This window comes from Nansenia antarctica, assembly GCF_963989245.1.
Source record: "Nansenia antarctica genome assembly, chromosome: 3".
Taxonomy (NCBI): Eukaryota; Metazoa; Chordata; class Actinopteri; order Argentiniformes; family Microstomatidae; genus Nansenia; species Nansenia antarctica.
In genome coordinates this window covers 79,718,193-79,738,766 of record NC_137688.1, presented here as the reverse complement: position 1 = coordinate 79,738,766, position 20,574 = coordinate 79,718,193, and the positions used below count along the sequence as shown (strand labels likewise).

The following is a 20,574-nucleotide window of genomic DNA, read 5'->3' as shown; positions in this document are numbered from 1 at the left end:
AAAATGGAGATAGAACCTTATAATTCTAATGTCACGATATTTTGACAATGTTACTAGGAGAATGGAACATGATCGCTTTTTTGTTGTTGCGTAGCCTACTCCAATTTTCGACCAAAGTCTTCAACAGGCGAGAGAGTAGAACTCTGTGTGCTCCCAGCAGATTAGGTTAGGCTACAGTAATAATAATAATAATAATAATAATAATAATAATAATAATAATAATACATTTATTTTATAAGGCGCCTTTCATGGCACTCAAGGTCGCCGTACAACAACACATTTAAATACTTAAATTGTATTAAAAATATTAATTTTAATACTTTATTATACTATACAGTATAGTTGGTCTACTACTGTCATCTACTGTCATCTGTTACTCAATGAGCAGGAGAGAAATGGGAGAGGGATAGTACAAGTCATTGAAACATGTTCAAAAACACTGAACATTTGCCACCTGTTTCATTCAATGATATTGACAGAGCACATCCTCATCATCATCATTCTAACTAGGATTCCCAAGCCAATGTGAAGTTCATTTTTCATGATCATGTTTATGATTGTAGTTCAGGTACTGTAGAATAGAGCACTGTAATATATACCTTTTAAAAACAAATCTGGTTACAGTTTGTAATGATGTAACTTAGAGGACATTAACAATCTGTATAAACATGGCCAGAAAAAAAGAAGAAAAGTAAATAATAAAAATAAATCAGATTATATCAGCCACACATTCCCTACACTCCCCTTTCCAAACAGTAACAATCTGTTTCTTGAAACAGGTGTGATATAAGCACTCCCGAAGGAGGGAGAGAGGAGAGATGAATGTCGACATCAGTCTCATCCCTAACCTGCGCCCAGTTGCTGATGTCTTCCCATGGTGTGAGGATCTCTACACGGCCGGCCTGAGTCCCACGCAGTCCAGCGACACTGCTGTATGGCTCTCCACCCTGCCAGCGCCACAGAATCCACCCAGGCCCGTCGGTAAGAGAATGGACCCAGAGGAGACGGTGACCCCCGCAGACCCCGGGGGAAACCAGCTGGACTTGTTCCGTAAGCTAGGCTACTCCCCCGCGCAGGTCTGGGCTGCGCTGCAGAAGCTGGGCCTGAACACGGACACTAACAGGGTCCTGGGGGAGCTGGTGAGGTGTGGGGCCAGCCCAGACCAGACGGAGCAGGTGAAGGAGTACGGGGGACCACAACACCCAGCTGTGTCTGTCCTGGTGGCCCGGGGGGACAGCCCAGCCAAGACACACACCAGCCTGGTGTGCCCCCTGCCCCCCGGTCACACCCTGCCCCCTGGGCAGGAGGACACTGTGAGCGGGGAGGGAGATGCTCTGAGACCCATCGTCATCGACGGAAGCAACGTGGCCATGAGGTGAGCAGAGAGTTCTTAAACCAGCAATGGCATTACATACTGTGATTGATTGATTGATTGATTTGTATGTATTTCAATGCCTTTCAACTCTCGCTGTGCATAGTGTCTTAAATGCAGTTTGCTCATGTTTTTTGTTGAAAATGTATCATATGGATTTATTCTGTCATTGTCCATATGGACGCCTAGCCTAGACACATTTTTCCTCATTGAGGAAGGTGTACGAGGTCTTCTCTAACTATCCCCGCTGTTATGAACTGCATAATCTGCATGAAAGCACTCTGCCCACTGAAGAGAAACAAACAAATCAGATGTTTTGGATCGCTGCCTTATATGTATTTCTTATATAGAATCCCTGTTTGATATTTATGTCTGAAAATTAAAAAGGCTACACTTATTCACAATAACATGCAAAGAACCAAGGCACCCTTACCAGAATGCTGTTAGGGTTCAAATGGAAAGCCTTTATTTTGATGGCATCCATCTAGGGCAGGGCTTCTCCATGTCCACGGCCCAGCCCATACCTCGGGTTATGAATACAACACCTTATGAAGTGTAACGTTTTCTATTTTGAAATACATTTTAGAAAGAAAATGGTTAGTGACGTTGAATATACAGTGTAGCTGAAGATCATTAACAGCGATCCTGTCCCCGGATGAATGTGTTTTTAATGTGGCTTATTTCACTGTGGGGAAAGTGTCATGTGTTGTTGCTGCCAACTCCATACTGCCCCCATTCCTGGCTAAGTTGGTTAGAGCTCCTCCCTGTCTAGTAAACCGGAGATTGGGGGCAGCACCTAGTTTGAAACATTAAACAGAAACAATAATTAAAGTTAATTAATTTGAACCTGGCAAGCTGGCTGGAAAGTAAAGAATGTATTACATTTAGCGTAAACATTTTTCATTAGAAATGTGCTTGCTAGGTAATATGACTAGGATTTATATAATTTAGAAAGACAAGCTTTTCTTGCTAATGTTTTCTTGTAACATGAAATTGGTATTTTGATTTATTAATTTAATACATAACATATTAAATATCCAAATTGCCCCAAATAGTCCCACTAGGCTTGAAGGTATCTTGACTGTCTTGAACTTGAGTGTATGTTGCTTATAAGTTATAAGTGAGCTGATTACATTAAATTAAAATCGTTCTGGACCTCTGACCTTGAATAAAAGTCAGATGCGGCCTGCTAACAACAGGACAGAGCTGCAGAGGCTCCAGCCAGCGTTTAGCTACTTCACCCCATCCCCTGTCCACTTGTTTATTGAATGATCAATGTCTCAAGTAACAGTAGTGCTATGGAGCAGTGATTCTCAACCAGCTGTCTCCAACACCAGAAGAACAGCAACAAGCTCACATTTAATGTATGAGACCAGTTTGCTGCCATTCAATCCATGCAGTTTCATATCATGGTTTTAGTCTTGATATGTGATATGTGTCATTTTTTTTGAACATTCTTCAGTGGGCCTTAGAGGAAAATGTTGAGAAGCAACAAGAATCCCCTCATTGGGCTAACACTCTATCAAGCCCTCATAATTGTTAGCAAGATGCTAACATCATTGGTTCTGCTGTGCAACACTGTAAAAGGGCTCTCGGGTCTCTCAGGTAGGCTATCATGTATCATTTCAGCAACATCAGCAAACTCTGCCTGCGGTATGTCTCAACCTTTTCTATTACACACTCACACATACATGCACACACACACTCACACATACATGCACACACACATACACACACATACATGCACACACAGACACCAACACACCCACACACACATACATGCACACACAGACACCAACACACCCACCCACACACCCCCACACACACACACACACACACACACACACACACACACACACACACACACACATGCACACACACACATACATGCACACACACACACACACACACACACACACACACACCCAAACACACACACACACACACACACACACACACACACACACACACAAAGCCAGGCACACCGGTGCAGGCACGTCTCGCACTCAGCGCTCCGGTATGCAAATCTGATCATGCAAATCTGACTTCCCCCCAACACCCCCCGGGGAGCCGGGCCGCTCAGGGAGACATGCCTCTGACTGGAACAGGCCTGGCAGCATTTTAGGCCCTGGGTTTTTCCTATAGCGCCTGCTCTCTCCCCCTGTACCTCATGCCATAATGTCATAACAGACCTGGAGCATGGAGCCGTGTCTCATCCAGTACTATCATTGATCATTAGCATTTTCAACAACATAAGAGCCTTGTTGATTGAACATTGATTATTGGCATTTGGAAGACTGGGTTGGAGCACCACTGTATGAAGTACATAATTATCATCTTGTGTATTACGTGACGGTGTCATAAACAACTGCCTTCGTGCGAGCAAAGAAAGGAGGCTAGTTGTTATTCCACCCATTAATCAATGCTTCTCTGCCGCGTTCCTGTTCATCCAATGTGCCAAGCCTGTTAGCATGAAGTGTTTTGGTTATGGAGCATTCTGTGGATTATTCTGACTGAAGACTGATCGAGTGATCGGATTGAAAACACTTGCAATAACACAGCTTTTTTGAGAAAAACAAAGCAATATATTAGATAGGCGAAAGCCTTTTCAATTTAAAACCATTGACATAGGCCTATGCTTAAAAGCAGAAAAAGGTTCGAACATTTTCAGCACAAAAATATAAAACCTACGTAATATAAAATCCATTCATTCTTTTGTTGCGGAAATTATAAGGTCTATAAGAATACTTGAGGCAGACAATTATTTTATTTTTTACTTTTTAAAATGTATATTTATATATATAATATGTTTTTATGGCATTTCTGCTTTATTGGGATAGAGACAGTAGAGACTGACAGGAAGGATGGGTGAGAGAGAGGAGGATAGAGACAGTAGAGACTGACAGAAAGGATGGTTGAGAGAGAGGAGAGATGACATGCAGGATATGTTGACGGCCGGAATGGAACCGGGGACCCTGTAATTACATGTCTGACGCCTTAGTCTGCTGCGCCACCCAGCACCCTGAGGCAGGCAGTTCTGATGGAGGATTTCTGCTTTTGGAGGAATTGTTTCAGCCCTACATGTTAGTCTACCCAGTAATCATTAAATGGCAAATTTTGACTTCTTGTGTTGTGCACACAGATTATTAAAACATCCATCAATCTAAAGACATAATAATAGACTAGGCTGTAGTGCCAGCTGTCAGTGTGGTTATTCATCCCCATAGAAAGTGTGCCACAGTGCCTATACACTGTGTTTACACGCTGACATCATCATTAGGGTGGTTTTGCACAGCTTTCCACACCTGAGGCTCAAGTCTAACCTCAGGAAAATGCTTATTGTGTTGACATGGTCTTATATGCAAATATCCACCAGGAGTGCATGGAATTATGACCACATCCTCCGGAAAGTGTTGAGGGATGACAGAATAATGACTGAATCAGACAATGGGCCCCAGTTTGCATGTGCAAACATTGGTAGAGTAAAATAGAGTATTCTGAGTCGTGTGATATGTTTTCCTCGGCTCAGTATATTTGCTAAATCAAATTGTGGCCCAGAGCATCATAGGGACAACTAAAGGTTAAAGGATGTTTATAGGATAAGATTCATGGTTTGCTCAATCTTTATAAATGACACACAATTTTACAATTTACTGAATTTGATTCAGGATGATGTTTCATTGGCAAACATTGTGAAGCAAGTGGCCATTTTATTTGTGTTTGCACGGTTAAAGAATTTGCATCGCAAATGCTGTGATACAGTGACAAGTGCTTTTGTCTGGATCATAACGTTGGAAATGAAGGAACTGTTAAGTCATAATCCATACTGCCTCAGACAAAGCTGTCCACTTACAACTGTTTCGGAATGGAGTCTATTCTCCCTGATTGGCTGGCTCCATTTAGGACGTGGTCCCTGATTGGCTTGCTCCATTTAGGACGTGGTCCCTGATTGGCTTGCTCCATTTAGGACGTGGTCCCTGACTGCTCAACATCATGTGAATGTTTTTCCCCCTCTAGCCACGGGAACAAGGAAGTCTTCTCTTGCCTGGGAATTCAGCTGGCAGTCAACTTCTTCCTGGACAGAGGCCATTGTGACATCACAGTGTTTGTGCCGTTATGGAGGAAGGAGCAGCCCCGGCCTGATGTTCCCATCACAGGTAAGATGCAGGGGATGCACCATGTGGCCAAGTAGTCTATAGTCTAATAGGTCTATTTCCTCTTGGAGGCCTGTAATCACTCAACTGATGTCGTTGTAATTCATTGTGCTGTATTTCCTCCTTAGGCCATACTGTAGGCTGGAACACATTAATTTATTATTTTATTTTATTCATTTATTATTTTTGAGTTGTGACTATGCACTTTTTATTCTTAGTTGGCACATAGGACTATTATGTAGTGTCATATGTTGATTAAATGTACCAGAGTGTGTTGAGTAGAGGATTTGGCTCTTTTGCCTATGTGAATTTGTGTCATGTTTGGGCAAATATAGTATTGTAGGAGTGACGGCAATAACTGGACGATGTAGTCGGTTTGCCGGTAGAAAAACAATCATGTGCTTTATTCTCACTCTCTGCATGCGTACTGACAACAACAACATTCATCCATCTTTGTCCCACTTATATCCCGTCATATCACCGCTAAGCAGCCTGGGTGATTGAGTAAACACAAACATATCAACAGTGCTTTGTACAGGCTGGAACGCCGTGAATTACGAATACTCTGCTCACTAACGAGCGGTCACTACACACGTCCCCCCAGAATTCACAAGAACCGGCCCCAAAAAACGGTCAGGGACTCTGATAACTCGCCCAAAGCGACTCTGGCGCCCTTGAGCAGGCACAGGAGACCGAGGCAGGGGAAAAACAACAGGCGGACGTTTGGCCGGCCTCGGACGGCAGGGCAGGGGGTCTGCAGGAGCTAGGGTCGGGACTGTTTTAACAGGGGGGCGACCGCGGCGGGGCGGGTGGGCCACCTCGATGGGACGGTCCAAGTCCAGATGAGCTGGCTTAAGGCGATCCACCGAGATGCGTTCCTTACTACCCCCCATGTCGATAATAAAGGATTTGTCGCCTGTCTCCACGACCCGGTAGGGACCATCATAGGGCGGTTGCAGAGGGGCTCGATGGGCGTCTTGGCGGATAAAGACATACCCCGCTGCCTTCAGATCAGGCGGGACACGTACCTTAGGAACGCCATGGCATGAGGTAGGGATAGGGTTGGGTATCGTTTGGGTTTTATCCGGTACCGGTACCTAACCGATACTTTAAAAACGGTACCGGTACCGAAACGGTACTTAATTCGGTACTTTTGATTTTTTAAAATGACATAATATATATATATATATATAATAATAACACGGTCGACAAAATTAAACAGCTTTTCACTTTTTTATTGCTGAGGCACAATATACGTATATTAGTTAAATATACACTCAAATTAAAATAAATGAAAATAAAACTCCTGCTGACTGAGGCACAATATACATATATATAATATTACAGTGAAATATACACTCAAATAAAAATAAAACTCCCACCTCAGCAATTATTTTGCAAAAAGATCAGCATATTTGCCTTCACTGGCAAAATACGACACCTCTCTTGACTTTTTTATTGTCATTTTGACTTTTGTTTTGTTTTGACATAATTGTCTAATGCCATTAGTAATGGCACAGATTTATAAACATAAAGTAAACAAATATTGTTTGCTCGTCATCTAGGCCTATAACTGACTATATATAATACCACTGGCTTGTTTCGATTATAGTTTAGTTCTGTTTGATATTTCCGTGGATGTTATTGTAGCACTTACAAGAAGATATACCGATGATTGTCCGCGGAGAGCTGCGTATGCAAGACAACACTGAGAGCGAATCGAGTAATAAATGATCATTAGGCCATTTGGCATTCATTTCAAGGACTGTCACGTCCAAGAGAGAGGGATGATTCAGATAAACACAGGTGAATTGCGACGGTGGTCACAAACGCGATTGTGTGTGTGTGTTCACCTTTCCTGAATCCTGACTACTGTCTGAAGTGTTTGGGGGTGCGTTCGTAAACACGCTCAGGAAATCCGACCAGCACTCGTAGAACGCCTCTTGTCCAATCAAATTACTCGGTCGCTTTATGACGTTGAGCCCAGTGTGCGCTCCGTCGCTCTCGGAGCGAATTTACGAACGCAGCCCTCGCTGTGTTGCAGCTGGAGCCACAGAAATGGCGTCATCCCCTGCTTTATCTAGCGCAGTAGACAGCCTGTAGGAGACAATTTTGTTGGAGCTTTTGTTGTGAGGTCTTCTCGGTGACCTCGTAGCTAGGCTAGCTAGCGAAATTCGATAATATGATGATACACAACTGCTCAGCTCACTACCACGACACGCACTGAGTGGAAATTTAACAGGCGATGTCACGTCACGAGTCACAAGTTGACTGTTGCATGACACCGGACACCAGGGGGCGAGATAGAAAAGTACCGAAATGAGGCACCGAAATCTCCTTTGCAATTCGGTTCGGTACTATACCGAATGTAAAGTAACCGGTACCTACCGGTACCGATTTTCGGTACCCAACCCTAGGTAGGGATCGGCCGGAAGGACTTGGCCTTGTCCAGCAGCGCACTTCGCTGTTCTGGTGCTGACCAGGGGACCGTAGCACAGGGGAGGAAATCCCCCGGAACCCGGAGGGGTTGGCCGTACACCAGCTCAGCAGAGGACGAAAGGAGGTCCTCCTTAGGTGCAGTACGGAGTCCCAGCATCACCCAAGGAAGCCTGTCGACCCAGCCGTCGCCCCGGAGATCGGCTTTAAGGGCAGCCTTCATGGACCGGTGAAAACGTTCACACAGGCCATTGGCCTGTGGGTGGTAAGCCGTAGTGCGGTGGAGGGAGACACCCAGCTGCTGAGTAATGGAAGTCCATAAGCCAGAAGTGAACTGGGCCCCCCGATCAGAGGAAAGGTCTGAGGGGACCCCAAACCGGGAGACCCAGGTGCCGATGAATGCGCGGGCCACCTCAGCTGTGGTAGTCTCCGTCAGTGGGACGGCCTCTGGCCAACGGGTGGTCCTGTCCACCATCGTCAGAAGGTGAGTGTACCCCCTGGAGGCGGGAAGGGGACCCACCAGATCAATGTTGACATGGTCGAAGCGTCTTTCTGGGACCGTGAACCGCTCCAGCGGGGCCTTAACATGACGATGGACCTTCGCACGTTGGCATGGCACGCAGGTCTTGACCCACCCACCAATGTCAACCTTCATCCTGGGCCAGACGAATTTCGCCGCAATCAGGCGCTGCGAAGGTTTCCTGCCTGGGTGTGAGAGGCCATGTATGGCCTCGAAAACTTGCCGTCTCCATGCATGTGGAACCACGGGGCGCGGCTGCTCCATGGACACGTCACAAAGCAGCGTTGTGCCGTCGTCACTGAAGGGGATGTCCGCCAACTGGAGGCCAGAAACTTTAGTCCTGCATGCCTGGATGTCTGGGTCCGAAACCTGATCCGCAGCCATATGGGCGTAGTCGATGCCGAGGTGGACAGCCCCGATAGTGGCACGAGAGAGGCAGTCAGCTACAGGGTTGTCCTTCCCCGCCACATGCCGAATGTCTGTAGTGAACTCTGAGATATAAGCCAGATGACGCTGCTGCCTGGCAGACCACGGCTCCGACACCTTAGCCATGGCAAAAATCAAGGGTTTGTGGTCCACAAAAACTGTGAATGGACGAGCCTCCAGCAGGAAACGGAAGTGCCTGACTGCCAAGTACAGAGCGAGGAGCTCTCGGTCAAAGGTGCTGTATTTTTGCTCACTGGAGCGGAGTTGTCGGCTGAAAAATGCCAGGGGTTGCCAAACCCCCTTGACCAGCTGTTCGTAAACGCCTCCAACGGCATAATCTGAGGCATCAGTTGTCAAGGCCACGGAAGCTTCAGGCACGGGGTGAGTCAGCATGGTCGCGCTCGCGAGGGCTTCCTTGGTGTCTGAGAATGCCTTTGACATTTCGTCGGACCATGCGATGATGTGCTTAGGGGTCTTGTCCTTGAGAGCCCCATACAGGGGTCGCATTAGGTGGGCAGCCTGGGGGATGAATCGATGGTAGAAATTCACCATCCCCAGGAACTCCTGTAAAGCTCTAATGCTGGTAGGGCGTGGGAGCTGCAGCACAGCGTCCACCTTTGATGGCAGCGGGACCGCCCCAGCAGTAGTGATGTGGTGGCCGAGGAAATCCATGGCAGGCAGTCCAAACTGGCACTTTGCTGGGTTGATGATTAATCCATGTTCCCGGAGGCGACTGAAGAGGAGACGGAGGTGGGATAGGTGCTCTGCCTTGGACGTGCTAGCTACCAGGATATCGTCTAGGTAGACAAACACAAAAGGGAGGTTGCCCAGCATGGCGTCCATCAACCTCTGAAAGGTCTGGGCAGCATTCTTGAGGCCAAACGGCATCCTCAAAAACTCAAAAAGTCCGAATGGTGTTATAACCGCTGTCTTGGGGACGTCCTGAGGGCTAACTGGCACCTGGTGGTATCCCCGTACCAAATCCACTTTAGAAAAAATAGACGCGCCCGCTAGATGGGCTGAAAAGTCTTGAATGTGTGGAACGGGGTAACGGTCAGGTGTGGTGACATCATTTAGACGCCGGTAGTCGCCGCACGGACGCCAGCCTCCATTGGACTTGGGAACGAGATGGAGAGGCGAGGCCCAAGGACTGTCAGAACGGCGAATGATGCCAAGTGCCTCCATGGCTGCAAACTCCTCTTTCGCGATGGTGAGCTTGTGTGGGTCGAGGCGACGGGCCCTGGCATGCACTGGTGGGCCTTCCGTGGAGATGTAATGCATGACGCCGTGTTTGGTGGTAGCAGCCGAGAAGGTAGGTGTTGTGATGTCTGAGAACTCCAATAGAAGAGGAGAGAAATCGTCAGCCGGCGAGACAGCACTGGACAGCTTCATTGTGGCTGCGTCACTGCGCTCACATGACAAAGAGCCGAATGTCTCAGCGTTGACGAGTCGGCGGTTCCCCACGTCCACCAGGAGGCTGTTAGCGCAGAGAAAGTCAGCGCCTAAGAGGGGAGTAGACACTTTGGCCAACACAAAACTCCAGGTAAAACGCTGGTCAGCAAAACACAAACCCACAGTGCGCCTGCCGAAGGTAGCGATAGCACTGCCATTGGCAGCCTCAAGGGAGGGTCCTTGTTTCCCTGTTTTAATGTCTATTGCCGATACGGGCAGCACGCTCACCTGGGCACCTGTGTCACACAGAAAACGGCGGCCGGAGAGGGAGTCAGTGACGTACAGCAAGCCTGCAGAATGGCCGGCACCCACAGCTGCTAATGAGTGGCGGCCTGTGCGTTTCCCGACACACTGAAGTTGCATGGTGGTAGGCACTTCTTAGCTTTGTCCCCGAATTTCATATGGTAAAAGCACAACCCCGACGGCCTCACCCGTCGGGCCACAGCAGTAGCGGAGATGGAGAGTGGTTGGAACCCAAACTCATCCATGGTGGCTGTAAAACACTTCTTCCCAGCTGAGAAAAATATATCCGCTTCCTTGGCTAGCTGACGAAAGTCTGTTTTGATGGAATTAGCCATTGAAAAACGAACCTGGTCTGGTAACTGTTGCAGAAAAAGCTCTTTAAAAAGAAAACACGGCTGATGGTCGCCCAGCAAAGCTAGCATGTGGTCCATCAGTTCAGAGGGTTTTGTGTCACCGAGCCCAGGGAGAGAGAGGAGCTGGCGTGCACGTTCAGATTCAGACAAACAAAACGTATCTATGAGGTGCGCCTTCAAGGTAACATATTTGTGCTGTGCCGGTGGGTTTTCAATAAGACTCACCACTCTCGCTGCCGTTGAATTGGTTAAAGCTGCTACCACGTAGTAGTATTTGGTATGATCCACGGTAATATCCCTGAGGGCGAATTGAGCTTCAGCTTGTGCAAACCATGCGTTGGCATTTTGTTCCCAAAAAACGGGCAGCTTGAGTGAAACTGCGTTTGTTGTCATGTTCAAATGATCTCCGAAAACGTTCGAGAGAATGTCAGGGTCACCAATGTAGGAGTGACGGCAATAACTGGACGATGTAGTCGGTTTGCCGGTAGAAAAACAATCATGTGCTTTATTCTCACTCTCTGCATGCGTACTGACAACAACAACATTCATCCATCTTTGTCCCACTTATATCCCGTCATATCACCGCTAAGCAGCCTGGGTGATTGAGTAAACACAAACATATCAACAGTGCTTTGTACAGGCTGGAACGCCGTGAATTACGAATACTCTGCTCACTAACGAGCGGTCACTACAGTATGCCATTTAGTGTTGTTTTATGTATTTTATTGCTGGACTTGAGCCAGGGTTTGATTTGATATTTTTAGGATCCCCATTAGCTGATGCAAAGCATCACAGGAAATAACAGAGATAACATTTAAATGAAAGGTCAGCCATGCTCACGGCCTTAGTTGTTAGTGCACATCCCAAAACATAGAAAGAAGAAACCATCCATCCACACACAAAACAATAAATAACACAAATACAATTAAAATACTAAGTCAGTAAAGCACTAAGATCGAATGAGGAGTTGCTTCACTTGTTTAAAAAAAGTTTGATGTCATCTTAGGCTGCTGCTGGCACTGAGCTGTTCAACCCAGGAGTGGAAAACCCCGTCCAGTTTTTTAATCAGGCGATCTGAGCAAACTTTATCTCTTCACCACCTTTCTCTCCTACTGATAAGAATGCAGGGACTTTTTATGATCTTTATCACTTCCTCTTATTTCAAAGAAAGAATTTGGAAAAAAAGAACATAAATCTTTCTTCTTTCTTCTTCTCACGACAACTGCCAATGGCCCCTGGCCTGAGCTAGATTACTCTTCCTGCGACTAGTGGATTGATGATTCACTTGCTTAGTCAAATGTATCGATTGTAAGTCGCTTTGGAATAAGGCGTCTGCTAAATGCCAGGAATGTAAATGTTAATAGTGTTTTGGAGTGTCATGACTGTTATCTTAAAAGGTGAAAAGGATGCTGTGGCAATATGAACATGTTTGAGTGATTGCTGTATGAAGAGCATCTAAAGCCTGGTACACACATACAGATTTTCTCAATCTTAACAGATTTTTTATTCGAGAGAGACCCCACACAAAAAATCATGGATTGAACAGTTTTGATCGTATTGTGTGTGGTGTGCTCCGATATTCCCAATACAGCACACCACATGCATAAAGATCTGTCCTACGACAGTCTAGAGTCTCGTCCCCCAAGCCAGAAATCTCGCGTGATCAGGGTAGTAGTACCCTGACTGACCTGTAGAGGCAGCCATGTGTGACAGGGCAAATAAAGTTCTGAAGAACAAAAAGAAAAAGACGCGTCAGTCAGCTCGCTTCTTGATTGGCTACATTCCATTCCACGTCACAATCGGACTCGCGAGTTGTCAGTTTCGCCCACACACAAGAGGACTTTTGATCGTAGATATTGAACACTTTTAATATTTAGAGAGACCTCGTCGGCCCTGACCATTTTCCGAGCAGATTGTTGGGAGAAATTTACTCTTAACACACCTCACACCACAGGATCATTTTGTAGGATAATCTTTAGAGCCATTTGATAATCTGGCATTTGGGAAATCGGGCCAAAATCGGCCAGATTATCTTTATGTGTGCAAGTTTAAGTTCTCTGAGGATCTCAGTTCTTAACAACGTTTTACCCCCCCAGAGATGGAGATCATCACGGATACAGAGTCTAAACAAACCTCTGATAACAAAGGTCTTAAATCTGTTGCGTGTTCTGCGACACCTTTCTGGGGGTGGTGTTAAGTAATGATTACTTAATCAACACATTATTTATTTGTTCAAGTTCTGTTCATTTGTCATTAGGTATACATTGAATAAAAGTACACAGTGCAACGAAATGGGCAGGGCAACTCATCCACAACAACAACAACAACATCAACAATAGAATGTCATAAAGATCGTTTTTATTAGCTTGCTGTCATGCAACAATTTACAACAACAACAACAATAGAATGTAATAAAGATCGTTTTTATTAGCTTGCTGTCATACAACGATTTACAACAACAACTAATAAAAAAAAACGGTCGGTCCGGGTCGTTGTCTCTCTCTCTTCCCTGTAGATCAGCACATCCTGCGAGACCTGGAGAAGAAGAAGATCCTGGTGTTCACGCCGTCACGGCGCGTAGCGGGCAAGCGGCTGGTCTGCTACGATGACCGCTTCATCGTCAAGCTGGCCCACGAGTCTGACGGGGTCGTGGTGTCCAACGACACGTACCGCGACCTGCAGGGTGAGCGGCAGGACTGGAAGCTGTTCATCGAGGAGCGGCTGCTCATGTACTCCTTCGTCAACGACAAGTGAGCAACGACCACCGCCGGGCATGCTGGTCTTGTGTTGCACTCTTCTCTCTGACCCAGACCTACATAATCACATTCAGGGGGGGCATTCCATCTACATCGCTAAAGAACAATCCAGGCTTATTTTGATAAATCTCGCGAGAGTTATCAAAGTAAGCCTGGATTTTCCTTTAGCGACGTTGATGGAATACCCCCTTGGTTTATTCAACATCATTGTGCAATATGTGGATACATACATCCATGATGTGATGTCATATCATGTTTTTAAAGAAACATGCACAATGTTTGATTCATTAATAATGACTCATAAAAGCAAAGTAGTTATATATATATATATATATATAATATCTACTAGTGTTGTTCCGATACCGATACTAGTATCGGCATGGCCACCGATACGCACAAAAATGCTGGTATCGGTATCGGCGAGTACTTTACAAAAACGTTTTTTTTTTTTTTTTTTTTTTTTACTTAAGTTTTACAAAAACTTTACGAGTTTTACAAAGGTTTTGAGCAGTGCCAGACTAAGTGTTAGCAATAATTTTACATCGAGGTGAGTATGCGGCTCAAAAAACATGTTTTTTTGTTTAGTTTTTTCAAACGCCGTGGTATCGGATCGGTACTCGGTATCGGCAAGTACTGCACGGTCAGGTATCGGTATCGGTATCGGGATTAAAAAATGGTATCGGAACAACACTAATATCTACTCTGTTAGTAGTTATATATATAAAATATCTACTCTGTTAGTAGTTATATATATATCACATCTACCCTGTTGTTCTACATTGGTATTTAACATGTATGTTGGCTACAGTAGTATGAACCTACAGGTTTGTTTGTTTCCCTTCTCAGGTTTATGCCTCCTGATGACCCGCTGGGCCGCCACGGTCCCACCCTGGACAACTTCCTGCGCAAAATCCCTCGGGCGCCACGGAAACAGCCGTGCCCTTATGGTGAGGCCACACCCCTACTGATGTCATACTAGGCCACACCCCTACTGATGTCATACTAGGCCACACCCCTACTGATGTCATACTGAGGCCACACCCCTACTGATGTCATACTGAGGCCACACCCCTACTGATGTCATACTAGGCCACACCCCTACTGATGTCATACTAGGCCACACCCCTACTGATGTCATACTAGGCCACACCCCTACTGATGTCATACTTAGCAGTGGGATCGGATTAGCAAACCCTCAGGAGTACATAGGCCTACTGACTGATCGACAGAGTGGATGGAATTGGTCTGTGTGTAAAAAAAAACATTCACTCTGCTCATGACTCTGTGGGTGTGTTCGTAAATACGCTCTGAGACGGCCAGAGCGCACCCCAGGGTACTCTCTGACCCGCTTGGAAATGAGCTGATTTCAGTTGAAACCAGAGCGCCCGGTGCAGATTTTTCCAGAGCGTATTTACGAACGCACCCTGTGTATATTGTTAACACTAGGCCAGCCGTGCCTATTTCAGCTACTATTAGAGCCGCCTTGGGGGTCTTTACAATGGAAATCTGCTACTTACACACAAACATCACTAGAGGGTGCTTTGTGTAAATTAGCCTGCTTCCTACACAGAGAAACTACAAAATAGCTTTATACTAGCTTATCCTGATACTGGGTGGTAGAACGCACATATCTAGGAAAAGTCATGAAAGGAGGGTCCTGAAATTTGATCAAGTGCAAAGATATAACATTTTCTTTTACTCACAGGGTCACCGTGACCCTACCATAGTGTTAAAACTCAGATTTGGTATTTGTTTGTTTTGAATCAAACAGGTAAAAAGTGTACCTATGGCCTGAAGTGTAAGTTCTACCACCCAGAGAGAGCCAACCAGTCCCACCACTCTCTGGCTGACGAGCTACGGGAGAAGGCCAAGCTGTCGTCCTCCCACCATAAACAACAACAACAACAACAACAACAACAACAACAACACCACACCACTGATCCAGGACTGGCCTATTTCCCCTCCCTGGAGGAGGAGATGGCTCAGAAACTGACCCTGAGACAGTGGAACGTTGGCGGCCCCCTGAAGAAAGGCCCCCCCACCACTGAGAACCTGCTGGTCAGAGGAGCCCACCGCTCCAGCCGCCGCTCCGCCCCGTCTAAGAAGGACAAGGCGGGGGGCCGCCCCCCCCCGGCCGACCCGGACCCCCCCTTCCCCGGCGGCTCCCAGGACCGTCTGGACTCTGGGCTGGGCTCCATCGACAGCCAGGCCTCCTCGGACCCTCCCTGGGACCGCTGTGACCGCTACGGGGCTGTGGCTGGGTACAGGACCTGCCAGTCCCCCCCCGGGGTGAGACAGCGTTACTCCCCCCCCCCTAACAACCCCCCGCGCTGCAGCTGCTGCCTCCACGCCACTCCCTCTGGTCTCCCACCCCCCCCTGGTCCACATCACGGCCTGGGCCCCGCCAGCACCCCCCATGCCCCAGACATGATGACCTACTGCCCCCCTCGTTACCCCAACTACGGAGGAGCAGCCGCGCCACCCAGGTATCCCGTCAGTATGCCGGCGTACGGCCACCCCCCCACCCGCTGCTTCCAGCAGGCCTACTGGTCGGACCCGTTCGGGGGTTGCTACCCCCCCCAGGCTCTCCACAGCCCGGCCCAGGGGGAGAGGTTACCGTCACACTGGGGACCCCCCCCCCTCCCCCTCAGGACACAGCCCAGCAGCCCTCACGGCGGGGAGGAGGAGAGGGAGGAGGTCAGGAAGAAGCTCCGGGCCATCTTTAACGGAAGTCTGGTGGACCGAGCTATGGACATGTTCCCTCAGCTGCTGGACCCGCAGAGGCTGGCGGCCGAGATCCTCTCCCTGCAGTCCCAGGACAGGGTCATGTGACAGGGTCATGTGATAGGACAGGATCATGTGACAGGGTCATGTGATAGGGCAGGGTCATGTGATAGGACAGGGTCATGTGACAGGGTCATGTGATAGAACAGGGCCATGTGACAGGGTCATGTGATAGGACAGGGTCATGTGATAGAACAGGGCCATGTGATATGACAGGGTCATGTGATAGAACAGGGTCATGTGATAGGACAGGGTCATGTGACAGGGTAATGTGATATGACAGGGTCATGTGATAGAACAGGGCCATGTGATATGACAGGGTCATGTGACAGGGTCATGTGATAGAACAGGGCCATGTGATATGACAGGGTCATGTGATAGAACAGGGTCATGTGATAGAACAGGGTCATGTGATAGGACAGGGTCATGTGACAGGGTAATGTGATATGACAGGGTCATGTGATAGAACAGGGCCATGTGATATGACAGGGTCATGTGACAGGGTCATGTGATAGGACAGGGCCATGTGATATGACAGGGTCATGTGATAGAACAGGGCCATGTGATATGACAGGGTCATGTGATAGAACAGGGCCATGTGATATGACAGGGTCATGTGACAGGGTCATGTGATAGGACAGGGCCATGTGATATGACAGGGTCATGTGATAGAACAGGGCCATGTGATATGACAGGGTCATGTGACAGGGCCATGTGATAGGACAGGGTCATGTGACAGGGCCATGTGATAGGACAGGGTCATGTGACGGGGGACCGCGCTCTCTGTCCGGGCCGGTCGCACATCTAGTTGGGGGGCGGCTGTGGCGCAGGAGGTAGAGCCGGCGTCTAATGATCGCAAGGTCGGTAGATCCCCGGTTCGAACCTCGGCTGGCCACCTGGTCGAGGTGTCCTTCGGCAAGACACTGAACCCCAAATTGTTCCCAATGAGCGGGCCGGCACCTTGCATGGTAGCTTGCAGCCATTGGTGTGTGAATGGGTGAATGAGTGGCCATTGTAAAGTGCTTTGGAATAAGGCGCTATATAAGTCAGTCCATTTGTGTGGTGGCCTGGGAAAACCCGTCGGATGTCGCTGGCGTTCGTTCGTGGCAAAGAGCAAATATAGATGGAAATCGCGATTTTGGCGATTTTGATATTATGTGGTATTCTAGTACTTTGAACTCCATACTACATTATGGTGAATAAACATTTTAAGAAAACAAAAGAGAAAGTACTTATTTTGATGTTTTTGTGGCGGGTAGTTTGCTAGCGAAACAACATCACGTTGAACGTGTCTCATTCTCAGTTAAGCAACGCACGCACACATGAGCGAAAGGAGAGACGATACTTCCACCTGTGTTATTGCCAGTTTACTGATGCTCACAATAAGCATAAAGTAATAAAATCTTAACTAGAAGACACACAAATGGATCTGTCCCTCGCATACCGACGAGGCGAGCAGACTACCACCGCATCACAAGCAGACAAACGAGACCAGCCGATCTGCATAGGCTCCTCCCCCGACCCGGAGGAGAAAGGGGAGGATTTCTCCCCTTTCACTTTTTTTGACATGCTACATTAAAATGCTCATAACTTTTTAAAATAAAGGGCTATCTCAGTCATTCAACCAGTTATGAATAGCTGAGAACTTCTAATTTATGGAAATATAAAAAAATGAAAATGTCAAAATGAAGGGTTTTCCCAGGCCACCACACATTTAGTTTCTTTTAATTGAAAGAATGTCATTTTCAAAAACATGGCGCAAGCTACTATACCGGCCAAATGTGTAGCGTCGAGAGATTTTGTCTAATTTGTTTCCCTTTTGGGGAAAGGAGATCTTTCTGACTGTATGTGCTCTGCCAAGTGTGTTGTTGCCTTGTGGTCAGGGGAATGTGGAACTCGGTGATGAATTGCCTCTGTGAAATGTGAGGTAGTGGATTGTTGATGCAAATTGTATCTTTATGAAAAATACCTACAGTATCTAGACTAGGGTTAGGGGTGAAATACTGTACCTCTTGCAAGTGTTTTATTGGTTTTGTTAACTCTGTCTAAGATGAAATGATTGAAATGATTATCAATCACGTTAACATACAGTAAATGTAATGTGCTGTATTTGAAGTGAGCAATATTCCAGACTTTTTTTTTTACATTAAGGCCCCTGAATTATTGCAGAGTTGTATTGGCACTATGTGCCATGATGGTGTATCACACAGCTATGGTGTAAACACACTGTGGGTCCTCTTTGTCGTTGAAATGCTCTTCGGAGCAGAAATATAACCCCCCTGTGACATACGGTCCTGTGTGGCCCAGTTAGCATGGCGCTAACGGCGCTAAAGTTGTGGGTTCAAAATGTATGCACTAACTGCAATGTAAGTCTCTTTGAATAAGAGCGTCAGCTAAATGGCATATACATAAATATCATGAGTGCAGTAACATGAATTATGCTACATTTACACCTAGACTAGAGAACGAACTGGAACAGCTTTCACAACTGTTGAAAACATGCTGATTTGCCATTATTTTATTTAGATTTATAATATTGTGTGCACAGTGTAGCCGTATGACAGCAGACAGGCCATGCCATATTCTTATTATTTCATATTTCAAACCTTTGATTTTGAATTGTTTCAGTGCCTTTTCAGTGAAGATACCCATGTACACAGTACAATAGGCTATGTTGTGTGGTTGGTCATTTACTTTATTTAACAGTTTTACTACTATCCTGTAGTCTTGAATAAATGACTGTACTCATAAGTTTGTTGTTGTTGAATCTTGCCATTATGTTGAATTTCCATTGTTTGATATATCAATACCTAACATTGAACCAAAACACACTGTGAGTGTCTGAGTGTGAGTGAGTGTGTGAGTGTGAGGGAGTGTGTGAGTGTGAGTGTGAGTGTGTGAGTGTGTGTGTGTGTGTGTGAGTGTGAGGGAGTGTGTGTGTGTGTGAGTGTGAGTGTGTGTGTGTGTGTGTGTGTGAGTGTGAGTGTGAGTGAGTGTGTGAGTGTGAGGGAGTGTGTGAGTGTGAGTGTGAGTGAGTGTGTGAGTGTGAGGGAGTGTGTGAGTGTGAGTGTGAGTGTGTGTGTGCGTGTGCGTGTGCGTGTGCGTGTGCGTGTGCGAGGGCGAGGGCGAGGGCGAGGGCGTGGGCGAGGGCGAGGGCGAGGGCGAGGGCGAGAGTGAGTGTGAGAGACTGCGAGCGTGAGTGAGTGTGATGAGTTAAAAGAACAACAACGGACCTTCGGTCCACACTGTGGTTGACATGTTGTCACGACTCTCCTCCCATCATATAAAGACACATTACCCTAAAAAAGGACCGGAACTTGCTGGTGAAACAATGTGAATAATAATAGATGTCCCAGATAAGAATCTGCAGTGTATAAAGTGAAATGGTGTCAGATAAAGCGTAAGATGGAGAGAGGAAATGATTGCAACAAAAAATGTGAAGTCTAACTAGCAGATGCTTTGTGGATTATTAGAGTAATTAAGTCAAATGCTTACATTGTATCACTCCAATCTGAAATATGGAAACGTTGGTGTCAAACCTGCCCTAATAAAAGAGGAGTTGAAGAGAGATTATTGTTTGAAAGGATGTTTAGGTATCACAGCTTTGGGACCGAAGAGTTCTCACTTTCAAGGGAGCTATAAGAGTGTACTATATTGGTAACTTTTCAGTTTCTGGACGAGGACCATTGATAATAATAATATATAATATAATATAATATATATAATATAATATACAAATGTACTTGGTAGTTGTGCTGTGAGCTACACTCTCCATTTACAAAATCTATGAGATGATTGTCTACTCTTGAAGTCAAATGTAGACACAGTTATCATAGGCTACACAGCAGGAGTGGATGGCTTCTCCATTTCAGGAGGAATAAGATACACTCAGGAACAAGGAAAATACACAACATGATTATGATTTATGATCAAGGAAACAGTTTTTCAGAGTTTCCATCGGTGAGCTGTTACTGTACTGTCCCTCCTTCAATAAAACTGGACTTGGCACACACACACACACACATGCACACACACACACACACACACACACACACACACACACACACACACACACACA

The 20,574-nt window shown here is 46.5% G+C and overlaps 1 protein-coding gene across 1 annotated transcript; it reads left to right on the top strand.

Moving 5' to 3' along the window:
• Positions 1-818: 818 nt before the first annotated feature.
• On the top strand, positions 819-19,695 carry zc3h12ab (zinc finger CCCH-type containing 12Ab; the record flags this gene model as incomplete). Its single annotated transcript, XM_080527617.1, has 6 exons — positions 819-1,375; positions 5,390-5,529; positions 13,472-13,706; positions 14,559-14,659; positions 15,484-16,535; positions 19,615-19,695. The coding sequence occupies 6 exons, from the start codon at positions 819-821 to the stop codon at positions 19,693-19,695; spliced, it is 2,166 nt and encodes a 721-aa protein (XP_080383743.1).
• Between the last annotated feature and the right edge of the window lie 879 nt (positions 19,696-20,574).